Source organism: Epinephelus fuscoguttatus, linkage group LG16 (genome assembly GCF_011397635.1).
Source record: "Epinephelus fuscoguttatus linkage group LG16, E.fuscoguttatus.final_Chr_v1".
In the NCBI taxonomy this organism is placed as follows: domain Eukaryota; kingdom Metazoa; phylum Chordata; class Actinopteri; order Perciformes; family Serranidae; genus Epinephelus; species Epinephelus fuscoguttatus.
In genome coordinates this window covers 1,991,305-2,005,746 of record NC_064767.1, presented here as the reverse complement: position 1 = coordinate 2,005,746, position 14,442 = coordinate 1,991,305, and the positions used below count along the sequence as shown (strand labels likewise).

Below are 14,442 nucleotides of genomic sequence, written 5' to 3'. Positions count from 1 at the left end.
AGATGCTCTTCTGCACACCTTGGTTGGAACCAGTGCTTATTTGACTTCCTGTTGCCTTTCTATCATCTTGAACCAGTCTGGCCATTCTCCTCTGACCTCTGGCATCAACAAGGCATTTTGGCTCACTGGATATTTTCTCTTTTTGGGACCATCCTCTGTAAACCCTAGAGATGGTTGTGCTGAAAATCCCAGTAAATACTCAGACCAGCCCGTCTGGCACCAACAACCATGCCACGTTCAAAGTCACTTCAATCACCTTTCTGGCTGATAAGCTATTTGCAATAACGAGCAGTTGAACAGCTGTACCTAATAAAGTGGCTCATGAGTGCATGAAGAAAACCAGTCCAGAGCAGTTCCCGTCATACTCGCCCACTGTTTCAGTCTCTCTATAGGAGTGGAAAGGTCAGTGGTGTCAAACGCTGCACTGAGGTCAGCAACATTAACACAGAACATACACTACAGTGTGTGTGTTCATAGTGATGAAGGAAAAAACTCCCAAATTTCAAAACTCCCTCCAGCTCAGTTTCAAAAAAGCAGCTGGGAGCTGGAAGAAGATTTTTGGCTGTGCCGTGAATAAAACAAAATCAGGGAGTGTATCTTTAAGAAAGAGGAAAAAAATCCACCCAGAGGTTTGTAGTCACTCATTACTCAGTGTACCTTTATTTGATACTTTGAGAAAACACCAGTATTTATTGATAAAACTTTATTTCAGCAAACTAATTCAACAACTTTGACATCTGCACTTTTTATCCTGATGTTATTATTTGTTTCGAGGCCACACGTGTGCGGTCACTTTTTGTTTTTACAGCTGCTGGCTGGTTTCCTGTCAGCGCTGTACTGCCGAAAAATGAAATGTATGTAAATCTCTTCAGTGCACAGATAACCTTTGAGGCTGTAACCATCAGTACACATCTTATTCTAGAGATCGACTTCTGTCTTAAAACTGAAGATACAGTGTTTGTCCATGTTTAGATGTTGCTGTCTCTCAGCCTGAGCATCTGCTTTGTTGTCTGCTTTCACACCTGCCCTGTTTGGTTACAATCCTTTTCAATAGATATCATTAACTGTGCAAAATAAGGCTGCTGTCAGCCCTAGAGTGGTCTCCTCTGGTCTGAATCAGGGACTCATGTTGTTCCAAAGGTGTATAATTGCCTAGAGTTGGTTGGTGTTCTCACGGCAGCATTTACAAGAGGACCAGATCAAATGCCTTGTGTGAGAAAGCTGCTCTTGATTGGTCAGAATTTCCATGTGGGAAAAATCCAGGAAGTAAAGCAAACGTTGAAGAAGAGTACACTTGCAAGATAAATGTGACACTTTCTAATGTCACAATGGAGGGACAACTACGCAGGTTGATTTTAGCGCTGCTCATCGTGGACTATATTGCTGTCATTGTTCATTTTAGTCAAAGCATACAGTTTGAAAACGAGGCAAACGCGGCTCCAACTAGAAAACAATGTTTTGATGCATTGGATGTGCTGAATGTGCATATTAAGGCAGTACAGGAGGAGGTGCACATTAATAATCCTCCAGGACTGTAACATGCTCATGTTTAACCCAAACAATGTGTCATGTGACTGCAGTTGCTTCACATCCAGGTCGCAACACCTTCTCACCACAAACCAACCGCACCAGAGTTCCTTTTATTAGTTTAAAATTTTTTAACTACCTCTCCGGCTGATTAAGCACTTGTGACAAAACTAAGTCTGACCTATAAATCAAAATACAAAAACAAAATGGATCCATGAGCAGTTTTCTGGTTCTTGCTGTGGCAGTTACAACGTCGTCACTGAAATGGCGGAGTAATATTTTTAGTGATGAGGCAGGTGTGCTGTTACGCTGATTTAAGCACACTCTAAATGTCTTGTTGACCAATCAGATCGCATGGTTGGAAGTATGTGTTGTATAATGGCGTCTTGAAAACACCTCCTGCACCTCTGGAGCTTCGTACGACTGTATTGGAACCAGCCTCGATGAGCTGAGCTCACAAAATGGAATAAGGCCGATGATTCAATCAGTCAGTTCCTGAGTAGAGGGATTTATGGGAGCTGAGAGGCGGCGCACACACACACACACACACACACACACACACACACACTGTAGGCATCCATCAGTCCGGTCTGAATGCTGAGATCACTTACCAAAAGCTGCAGCACAAATCTAATAAAGGTTCCATTATAGCTGCTCAGCTCTCCCTCTTTGTCTCTCGCCCTCCCCCTCTTCCCATCCCCCTCCCCTTCTGTCTCACCTGTGCCAGGTTGTCTGTAGATCTGCAGAGTGGCAGGAGTTGGTCTTCTGCGGCGGATCTGAGGTAAACACACACACATATTTCCAATGTTACTCCTTTACATATCCTGACAGGCTCCCCTCGGCCCTGTGATCCAGCACAGGTGTGACAGTCCTTCAAACCTTTAAGGCCACATATGAAAAACTCACCTGTGTCCTTCGTCCCACATCACCTCTGTTTGTTTGTCGTAATGATCTCGCTGCAGTTTTATTGCCGTTGTTCTCATGTTTCATCTCTACTCTTTTAATTTTTTCCTCCTGATCTATCAGCTGTACTGTTTGTGTAACGAGACACTCCTGACTGCTTGCCTGAGCCGTCGCAGTAATGAGGCTTTAAAAACACAAAAATCAGTTAATTAGAAAGAACAGCTGGAGCTAACTGTGCCTGTTCTTACACTGTAAAAAAAAACACACACTCCTGAGCATCTCATTAGCTGCCTGAAAACTTCAGGCTTTGGTTTAATATCCTGAATGCCTCTTAAAAATATAACAATCCACTTAAAGTTTTAGAGCCAACTTAATTTAGTTTTTAAAAGTTTCCCACAAGCTGCTCCGTTTCAAGTGGTGAGAACAGCACAGCCAGCAGTTACTGTACTCTGAACAACTGGTATCAACCTCCTGTTTATTTTCAAAGATACATTTTTTGGGTGTTTTTTTGGGCGTGTTGCAGTAGCAGCTCGGGGCTGCAAGCTGGAATCGAACCTGGGGTCGCTGCAGTGAGGACGGTGCCTTTGTTCTCTACATACTGAGCTACTGGGCGTCCCTGCCTATTAATGTTTATTCTTCTAACCCACTGTTTTAAAATACACGCTGTAAGCATGGATGGACAGGTGAACAGACCCACTGGGGCCCAAAGTGTCAGCGACCCCCCGGCCTTCGTCTGTAAAACGTCACCCAAATTTAAGGCCCTGACACACCTCACTGACGGTTGGCCGCTGATCAGTGTTGAGCCACTGCTGAATGTGTGTCGCCCTCGTATGTGCGGTGTGTCCGACATCGTTGCCCCTTGTCTGCCCCCATCACTTTTTTTGGCTGAGTCAGCATGTTAAATCGGTGACGGCGGAGCCCATCGGCGAATGACATCACTCTGATTGTCAGTTCAGCTCAGCGCGCAGGAAGAGAAGTGAATCCAGTGAAGGTGGAGCTAAAGTCCAGAGGAGATTATTTTTCTCTTTGGCAGAAACGTTTCCTGATGGTTTGTGTTACTGTTCTCTGTCACACAGTAAATATGCTCTGTTCTTTACACACTGTTGTGTTCTTAATGTGCTAACAGCTAACTAGCATCAACATGGTCTTCCACACCAGCAGGCGTTATTTCCCGTCATGCGGGTGCAGAATATACGTGCTGGTTGGACGTTAGCTGTAGACTTTTTGGCCAATATCAGGCAACGCAGCAGAGGGCCCTCGTTGCCACCAGCTCTCTGAAGTCGGTTTGGTGTGTCTGGACCTTAACGTGTGTCAACTAGTTTAAGACTCAAAATGACCACAAAGAGATTCAAAGAAACTAACTGCAGAGAGATGCAACATAACCACAAAAACTAGCAAAACAGAAAATAGTAGACACAAAACAACCACAAGGAGACACAAAATGACCTCGAACAGAAACAAAATGGCTTCTAAGAGATGCAAAATGACCACAAAAGTTGCATAACGACTAGAAACAGACAAAACAACCACAAAAAGTAACATGAGGACTACAAAGAGACAAAAACACAACTACAAGGACACACAAAATGACTTCAAAGAGACACCGAACGACCACAAAAAGTTGAATTACGACTATAAAGAGACGCAAAACAACAGGACAGCAACGAAAAATGATTTCAAAAGACACAAAATAACCACAAATCAAAGGCAAAACAGCCTAAAAGAAACAAAACGACCACAAGGAGACACAAAATGACCTTGAAGAGACACAAAACGACCACAAAAAGTTGCATAACGACTACAAATGACACAAAATGACTTTACAGAGTCACAAAGTAACCACAAAATATGCAAAACAGCCAACAAGAACCACAAAGGAGAAGCAAAGTTATCTCACAGACAAACAAAACGACCACAAAAAGTTGCATAACGACTAGAAAGAGACAAAACAACTACAAGGACAAACAAAATTACCTTGAGGAGAAATAAAATGACTACGAAGAGACACAAAACGACCACAAAAAGTAGCATAATGACTGCAAAGAGACGCAAAACCACCACAGAGTGTGTGTCCTGCTCCTTGGTAGGGGAGGTGGTGGGGCCTTTTGCATATCTGTGCTCAGGGCCTGCTGTGTCGTAACGTGCCCGTGGCTATCAAAGGACATTTAACGCAATCTTCCTGACATTAACATGAGGAACATGATGTGTGTTCTCAGAGATTTACAGGTTGGGCCAGAATAACAAGATATATCAAGACAGATAAAGTAACGACTGACTTTATCCTGCTGATCCTTAAAGAAAACTGTAGAAGCAAACAACACTGTCGCACTGCAGGAATGTAAATGTTCATGGTCACTCTGGAGGAGAGACTCGTTTTACAACATGGTATCTCATAAAACCATCGCTGAACTTAGTCTGAATGCTGACGGTTACCAACGCAGGGGCTCCCCAAACAGCCACAGAGGGGCCCTAATCTGTCACTGTTCATCGCCAGCAACTTCCTGTTTCCAACGAGCAAACAGTTCATAAAGACGTCAGTAAAGCAAAGAGCAGAGGCCTCTCAGAGAGCAGCCGTAACTCCTGCTGCAACGTTTAATGTTGTGAAAGACCTGCTTCTGTTTCCTCTACTGGAGATGCCATTCAGAATCAGATTACACCTAAAGTACTCGAGTATTTTGTACATTTCAAGCGTTAAATTGGCCTCTCTACAACCCTCTTTAGCTTAAGAAAGATCATGTGTTGATATACAATGTTTCCCAGAATGCCTTTCAGCACTCCTCCACCCCCCTGCCTGAGAGAACGGGCGTGAACTTGTTGCAGTCAGCTGCAGATCTGCCGTGACGGGGTTAAATTTAACTCGTATTTAGTCACTTGAACTTTCTGCGTGTTCACATTTACATCATCAGGAACATTTGTGACATAAAGAAAAGTTGAATTAAACGCGTCTCTTCAGGAATACAAAATAAATCAACATTAGACGTGTTTATTTTTAGTGTTGAACAGTTTTAAAGGGTATTTTAAGGTGGGTTTACCCTTAAACTCTCCACAACCATCTGCTCACACAAACCTTTTAAACCTTAGCCAAAAAAACTCCCATGTGTCACATGCACAAGCCGCTCAAATACGACGGACCCATTAAATACACATGCTGTCACTCAGATACACAAGCAGCAGTTTTCATAAGAGCCACTTGTGCACACATGCTGCTCTGCACCCACACACAGAAAATTCCAGACAAGACTTACAGGATAACACATAGAAGCCCCATTCAGCCGTCACATGCATGCACCCCACTCACACACACTCACATGTTCGGCGGCCTGCGGGTCCAGCTGTCCCTGCAGCGGGGGTACGGCAAACTGGATCTTCTTCGGACTGCTGGGCTCCATTATTACTGACTGAGAGATAGAAAGAAAGACAGACAGAAAGAGAGAGAGTGTGTGTGTTTATGTGTGTGTGTGTGTGTGTGTGTGTGTGTTCAGGAGGGAGGGAGTACAGATGGAGGGAGTGGTCTCCTCTCGGCCGATGGGGTCCATTATCACTAATTGACAGACTTAAAGAGAGAGAGAGAGAAAGAATAGGAGCCGAGTCATTGCAGCGTTTTCCAAAACACACTCTCTGATGCAGAATGAATTTAATAACGTCTGAATGTGTCTTTGAAATGTTGTGATCTTATTCTGCGTCATAACAACCGAAAAACAGAGGTGGAGGAAGAATTTAGATCCTTTAAATCACGAAGAACACTGTGAAAATACTCTGATGAGAGGAAAAGTCCTGCATTCAAAACCCTGTGTAGGTATCATCAGCAGAATGTAAAGTTTCACATGGAAGAATACGCTGCATCATTTCAGAAAACAAAAAAAAAATCAATTTTATTTATAAAGCCCAATATCACAAATCACAATTTGCCTCACAGGGCTTTACAGCACACGACATCCCTCTGTCCTTAGGACCCTCACAGCTGATCAGGAAAAACTCCCCCAAAAAAACGGTAGAAACCTCAGGAAGAGCAACTGAGGAGGGATCCCTCTTCCAGGACGGACAGACGTGCAATAGATGTCGTACAGAACAGATCAACATGATAAATTAACAGTAATCCGTATGACACAATGAGACATAGAGAGAGAGAGAGAGAGAGAGAGAGAGAGAGAGAGAGAGAAGGAGAGAAGGTGCCCGGTGTATTATAGGGGGGTCCTCCGGCAGACTAGGCCTAAGTCAGCCTAACTAGGGGCTGGTACAGGGCAAGCCTGAGCCAGCCCTAACTATAAGCTTTATCAAAGAGGAAAGTCTTAAGTCTAGTCTTAAATGTGGAGACGGTGTCTGCCTCCCGGACCGTAACAGGAAGATGATTCCACAGGAGAGGAGCCTGATAGCTGAAGGCTCTGGCTCCTGATCTACTTTTGGAGACTTTAGGGACCACGAGTAACCCTGCGTTCTCAGAGCGCAGTGTTCTGGTGGGATAATATGGCACTATGAGCTCTCGAAGATATGATGGAGCTTGACCATTTAGAGCTTTATAAGTTAACAGTAGGATTTTAAATTCAATTCTGGATTTTACAGGGAGCCAGTGCAGAGAAGCTAAAACAGGAGAAATATGATCTCGTTTCTTAGTTCCTGTTAGTACACGTGCTGCTGCATTCTGAATTAGCTGGAGAGTTTTTAAGGACTTACTAGAGCTACCTGATGATAGAGAGTTACAGTAATCCAGGGGAGCGTATCTATGTTTCCAGGGTTCTATGTTTCCCGCTCAACCAAGCAGGAAACGTAGAACCTTTTTTGTGTAAGCGGGGAACATAGAACCCGGGAAACATAGGGATGACCCCTAATCCAGCTTTGAGGAAACAAAAGCGTGGACCAGTTTTTCTTTGTGAGACAGGACAGGCCTATCTCACAAAACCCATGTTGTGTTTTGATCCTCAGGGCCACCATAGTACATGTTTAAGGTCGTGCTCATTCTAACCCCTTCATATCCCGTTGGGTAGTTTAGTCTACAGTGATGCATTATGTTCTATAAGACCATCATATGTTTGTGGCGTGGCTGTCCTGTGAGAACCACGTATCTGTAAAAGGTCAGAGACACAGTGTATTTTCTGCTTTGTGACTTTCCCAGCTGATCGAAGAGGGTTTTCGAAGAGTTTATTGAGCTTAAGAAGGAGGAGAATTTTCTCAGCACATAAAGGAACATTTGATCCTTCAGTTTATCACAAACATTCAACATCAACACATCTGGAGATACATGGTTTTCACTGGACAAGAAGGGGATGAAAAACTCTAATCTGAAAAGTAACTGCAGCTGTCAGACAAATGTAGTGAAGTAAAAAGTACAATATTGACCTCTGAGTCATAAAGTGGAGGAGAAATATAAAAAGAGGAAATACCCAAATAAAGTACAAGTACCTTGAATTTAAGCCTAGAGTTCAAGTGTGTAGGATTCAGATGACATATTGGCACATGTTTATACTTCTGCATTGAATCAACGCCGTAGCCTGACGTGCACCTCCCCAGAAATGTAACTACAAGTTGCAGCGACGCAGACCTCCTGTGTTTATTTACACAATGTAAATGCCATAGGCTTGTGCTAATAACGTTAGCATGTTGTATATGTTCGGAAAACGTGTCTAGTTAAAGACAGTTGTTTTGTCAGTGAACCTTGTGAGCTGTAATGGAGTCGAATATTGTACCGTTACCTTTAATAAATGTTGCTGTTGTCCCTGGCTTCATATGAGAAGAGGAAATCTCTACTAGCTGCTAGGCTAATTTAACGTTAGCATGTTGTATTTGTGGGGAAAATGTGTCCAGATAAAGTGGTATAATTATACCTGATGAAGGTCGTCCAGACCGAAACGTTGTGTGACGCTCAATAAACCATTCAGCAGTGAGTGAGACAGTGTGCGGGAGCCTTCTTTAATTAATATATTTTGGGGTGGCGCCTTCCTCCTACACACCTGCCGTTGTTCGGGTGTGCAGAGATTTTTCCACTTTTTTGAAGAGTACAGTTACTCAAGAACCTTAAAAGCTGAGAGTATAGTTTAACTGTAACCATAAAATCTCCATCATGGTTTGTTCTGTTATAATTTTGTTCTTGTTTCGTGTGTTAGCTCAGTTCCCTGTGAGGACACAGTGTATTTCCCAACATGATTTAAACGCTGTTTCAAAGTCTTACCTTCTGTATTTACAGTCCAATAAATGTACTGAATCTATAAATACTGGAATCTGTCTATAAAACACCCACCACATGTGTATGTTTGGAGAATGTAAACTCCCTCAGGATTAATAAACCCACCACATTCCCAGAATAATGACAGAGGACATGATGTCAGTGTTCCTAATGGCAGCTGCCGCCCCGAGCTGATGTATATTTAACATTATTTACAAACCATTTTTCAAAGTTTACCATGAGTTCGAACATGTGAGCCTTTCGAGAGTCACATGGTAGAAATAAAACATGTCTGTACTGACGTGGACACAAATTAATAACTGAGATCAAGGTGAGTATGGATTTAACAACCTGTAAACTTAAAGGTGACAAAATGTTTTGGAAGAATACTCCGCAGAACTACATTCATAAGGGCCATGAAACTTTCAGTATGGACCTCTGACTGTTATAATGAAAGGGTAGAAGGCCTCTGAGAGGTGCACAGGCTTTGACACTAATATTCATAGTGGCCAATCAGTGTAATTACATCCGTCATGTGATGCCCTGTGGCCCAGAAAGACTTTTTCCCACTGACGCACATGACAAAAGAGACACCTGTAAATTTTGAGCGTCACAACTCCTGACTTGATTCATTCAGTCTGATGACATTTGGAAAGTCTAGAAGAGACCCATGATTGAATCATTTATTCAAGTTAGCACGGCGCTAAACAGGAAGTGGGCAGCTCAGCCTCTCGACGTCTCTTACGCGCCTGCTCTTTAGGCCACAAAGTGCGGAAACAGTGCTGATCATCCCGGCCCCCTGGGAAGTACGATGGGCTGTGAATATCGATTTATAATTTTACCTTTATACCAGACCCCCAGATGGTGCCTATTTATTCCATTGTAGCTCAATATCATCCCTCTGAGACCCACTGTGTACATGTGGGGGTTTCAGAGCCACCATTCTGTGTTGTGTTCTCACCAGGTGGGAATAAAACAATTTGTGTGAGCGAATCTTAAATTACTATATAATGACAAAAACTCTGTGTGTGTGTGTGTGTGTTCCATGTTTTTCTCCTCACTGACTTGGTCAATCCATGTGAAATTTGGCACAGTGGTAGAGGGTCATGGGAGGATGCCAATGAAGCAATATTACATCAATTGGCCAAAGGGGGGCGCTATAGCAACCCATTTAAAAGTCAAACTTTGAATGGGCATATCTCATGCCCCGTATGTGGTAGAGACATGAAACTTTGCACAGAGATGCCTCTCCTCATGAGGAACACATTTGCCTCAAGAACCCATAACTTCCGCTTATATAGATTTTCCGCCATTTTGAATTTTTTGAAAAACACTTCAAATGGATCTCTTCCTAGGAAGTTTGAGCGATCTGCATGAAACTGGGTGAACATAATCTAGGGAGCAATATCTAAAGTTCCCTCTTGGCAAAAGTTGGAAAACTTCCTAAAACTGAGCTTCTATAAGGCAATGAATATTGCGGAGGGCGTGGCTCATCACATAAAGGTGTAGAACATCTCAAGGGTTTCACCCATCACCACGCAACTTTGTAGGCATATGACCACACATAATCTGAGGGGACCCCTCCATTATTGAGCCCATCAAACAAAATGGGGGCGCTAGAGAGCTCATTTCTTATCTAGGCCTAACCGCCATATGGATTTTTACTAAACTTGGTAGATATGTAGAACAGGACGCCTCAAGGTGACTGGAGAAATTTAACTCTAATTGGCAACTGGGTGGCGCTATAACAACAGAAAAATGCTTCAAAATGGCTAAAATGCGACCGATCGCTGTGGCTCCCCCTGTGGACCAATGTTGGTGTTGTTTCTAATGTTTGGTATGACTAAGTCATGGTATGGTATGCTGTACATAATCACGGAAACTGTCAGTGTGTCATTCTGTCAGTCAGTCATTCTGTCTGTCCCACGTTTTTCTACTCACTGACTTGGTCAATCTATGTGAAACTGCACATAGGCATTGAGGACTGGCATAGGTAGAAGGTGACAAAGCTACCAATGGCTATGGACTAGTTACATGTAAAGATGCAATTAGATGCAAATTCCAGCAGGGCATCACGATGCACACGATGGATGTGACATAAATGAGTGAGTAGTGCAATTGCGCGTCATATGGTTATTTGCGAGGGGTTGAAAAATCTTCAGCGACCTATTTGCACCGCAATAGCCAATCAGCATTGAAATCCTCCGGGGACAAATGACAAATGAGAACGTAGCATGAATCCAAGTCAAAGTATCAACGATGTCTAACTTCTCCTTCTATCTCTAAGGCTGAGCCCAGACAGCCTACAGAGGAAACTAATTCAGCCACTTGTATCAGTAATCTCATTCTTTCGGTCACTACCCAGAGCTCATGACCAGAAGGTTGAGTCATAGATGGATCAGAAAATTGAAAGCTTCGCCTTCTGGTTCAACTCCCTCTTCACCACAATGGTCCGGCACAGCACCTGCATCACTGCAGAAGCTGCGCCAAACCACCAATCCATCTGACGCTCCATTCTGTCCTCACTCATAAACAAGACCCCGAGATACTCGAACTCCCTCGCTTGGGGCAGTAACTCTCTCCCAACCCAGGAGGAACAATCCACCGTTCTCCAGCAGAGAACCGTCATCCGACTGCCATCCCCAACCACTTCACACTCAGTTGCAAACCGCCCCAGGTCATGCTGGAGTGCACAGTATGATGAAGCCAACAGGAGCCAACCCCACCAAGAATCGCCACCTGAAGTGGTGGAGGTGTTTGTGTGTCGCCATGATCCTGGGAGCCATGTTGTCTGGGGCTAACAGCCCCTGGAAGGGTCGGGCTCAGTCCAAATAAATGACATGGAGCAGCCGCCCTGTGGGCCCACCACCTGCAGGGACTGGCATCGGGGCCGGGTGCATTGGCGTGTTCACCCCTGGTGTTGCAGACTGGCTTTGGGGACATGGCTTCATATCAATAACATCATATCACTTTGGTTAAAAATAAACCAGTTCGTGTGTGATGGGTTTATTTCAAACTTTAAATCTACTTGTCTTCAGAGGAAATGTTATTGTTGTTATTGTTTATGTTCTGTGACATAAATCAGGTGATAAAGAGATTTTCCAGGTGACAATGACTGTAAATGACGTGCAAACAGAAATTAGAAGCTAACAAAGTAAAGACAGAGAAAAACGGAACGAGGAAAGTTCTCCTGCTACTGTTCGTCTCTCTGAATATCGGCCACGTCCATTTACATTTTCTAACTCAGAAATCTGCATCTTTTGCCACCAATGACATCAGTGTGTGTGTATGTGTGTGTGCGTGTGTGTTGGCAGTTGTAGTGGAAACACTTTGTCTCAGTGGAGACATCTGGAGAGACTTAGCGGCTACTGTAGGTGGAACAAACCACACACACACACACACACACACACACACACACACATCGTACAAAGAGCCTCTTTGTTGTTGTTTCCATGTGGTTGGAAACCGTCCATCTCTGCTCGGTGAAGGTGAGACAGAAAACTCTGTTGTCACCTGCTTTTTCCACTCACATCAGCAGCTGCAGTGTTTCTCTTGGACATACAAGTGAAAGTTCCACGATATTTCTTCTAAGATTGTCATAAATACCTGATGGATTGATCTTTGCAGTGGACTGTTGAAGCAACAGGAAAGAAAACAGTCTTTGACAGACAGCTCAGTGTTGGCAGTATCCTTTCATTTTTTCATTGCAAAACAACTGTGAGCAAGATGAAGTGGCAGATAGCATTAAACATATATTTAAAAGAATACTTCACCCACAAAATGATTTTTCTCACACGCCTCCGCAGTGAACGAAGAATCCAAAAACAGTGAACATTCTTGATGAACTTTAGTAAAAGGGAAGCCATATTTAGCACCTGTTTATAACTTCCCAAACAACTTTCACTCAAATGTTACTATTCAACACACTGATATTTCAGTGGTTGGGGAAAAGCAGACGACCGTTTACACTCTCTGCCTTTTTATTGACATTGACAATGTAACAGTGAATCTTCACCCAGTACTGATTAATCTGCGGAGACGACCATAGCTCATGTGTCAGTGTACCTTCACCCATAAAACACTTCCAACAAGCAGCTTTAAGCCAAGTCTGAAAAGCCGACTTGGGGTCCAATAAAATCGATGCAGAATTCGGAAGTGTTTTAAATATTAAGGTTTTAGAGAAGATGCGTGTGTGTGGGAAGGACAGAGCATACACTGGATAAATGAGACGTGGTGTATGCTGCACAAGTTGTTGTAAACATTTGTAAACAGATGTTTTGAAGTAGTTTGCTGTTGAAGTCCGCTACACTTCAGTTCATCAGGAATGTTAGCCGTGTTTGGATTCTTCCTCCTCTGCGTTAGCTTAAAGTCATGTGTGGACAGCAGCTAATTTAAACTTGATGTCTCACCTGAAGAGCCGATCTCCAGAGATATGAATCACCTGGGAGTATCGTTTTGTCCACTGTCTTTATGATGACGGGATTGTCGGTCGTATAGCTCGGGATGTTTCTCGACATCAACAAGTCTCTCCTCATCAATTCTTCATCACACACGAGACACAGCAACAGCTGCATTGTTCTCTTTACACATCAGTGGTGAGGAGAGGAGTCGAGCTGCTACAGGAGCAGACTCCTCTCTTCATAAAGAGAACTCTGTGTGGTTCTCTGTTGATGAGCTGCAGTGTGTCCAGTGTGTGCTAGGGGCGGGACTTGACACGTGTCACATGGCAGCGCTGGTGTGTTGTCAGCTTAATCCTATGGGCCCGAACGACGCATAGTGCGTCCAAATTCACACCTGTTCTTCTCTGTGGATTTTCTCCGCGACCGTGCGTCATAGCGAGAAGCCACGCATATCACGTGAAACAGCGGAATCATAGCTTTCCGACAAGACCGAGCAGCTTTCATACAGCTCTGCACACACATTACTCTTGGATGGATTACTCATGAATGCAGGCTCACACAGAAATGCTTTCCACTGATACCACACACATCATTGTGCTGTCATCCCATCACGCTATAAATACGGATTAATTGTCTACAAAAAAAACCCTGACGAATTTCTTTACAATCCATTATACAGATCTTGTTATCAGTCACTTCATACAGTGAGGAATATCGTATCTTACCACGTCTTAGGCTTGCGTGTGTTTCTCCCTGTCTATCCACATTTGTAGTCCGGCTTTCAAGATGCAAATATCTCCATATTGTCCAGTTGACACTCCATCAAACTTTGTATGACAAGACCAGCCACTTCACCTTTGTGCACCCAGACAACAGCAGCCTAATTATGCGTGCTGACAGGGCCGTAGTCACCATATACATTGAGGGGGACATGTCCCCCACCAATGCCCAAAATGCCCCCCAATATATAACTGAAACTGAAAAACAACAACAAACTTTGTTTACTGCAAACAAAGTGGCAAATATTATCTTGAAGGACATCATTGCACTTGGTCGACTATTTTTCTATGATCTTAGATGTAAATATTGCATGTTTCCTTCAGATAAAACACATTTTTGACTTGTGAATGAGTCAATGGAATTTCTTGCAATAATGAAAAAATACTGGCAATCATTTCCGCCTGGCACAAACCACATGTTTTGGACAGCTGTGAAGTGACAGAATGTCCCAGCATCATGGTTCTTATATTGCCAGATTCCAGAGAGTCTCCCCTCTTCATATATGGTAGAATGTGTCTTCTTCCAACTTGCTATGGTGAGATACATGTAAAAATGTAAGAATTTAGGCACACAGATTTGTTTATTTCATTGATATAAAAATTAATATAAAATACAGGCACATAGAAGGACATGTAATGATGGCAAATCTGGTTAGCCCAGATTGTCCTGAAAAAA

At 43.3% G+C, this 14,442-nt stretch overlaps 1 protein-coding gene across 2 annotated transcripts in view; it reads right to left on the bottom strand.

Moving 5' to 3' along the window:
• The window catches only part of LOC125903407 (protein phosphatase 1 regulatory subunit 1C-like), a 30,901-nt gene extending 17,853 nt beyond the window's left edge, over positions 1-13,048 (bottom strand). The window contains exons 1-3 of one of the 2 annotated variants that reach the window (XM_049600316.1): positions 12,997-13,048; positions 5,739-5,983; positions 2,246-2,303 (exon numbers count right to left, since the gene is read on the bottom strand). In XM_049600316.1, coding sequence (XP_049456273.1) covers positions 2,246-2,303; positions 5,739-5,819 — 139 coding nt within the window. In that variant the 5' untranslated portion in view covers positions 5,820-5,983; positions 12,997-13,048. The remainder of the gene's footprint in view (positions 1-2,245; positions 2,304-5,738; positions 5,984-12,996) is intronic. The other variant, XM_049600318.1, reaches the window with a different exon arrangement.
• Between the last annotated feature and the right edge of the window lie 1,394 nt (positions 13,049-14,442).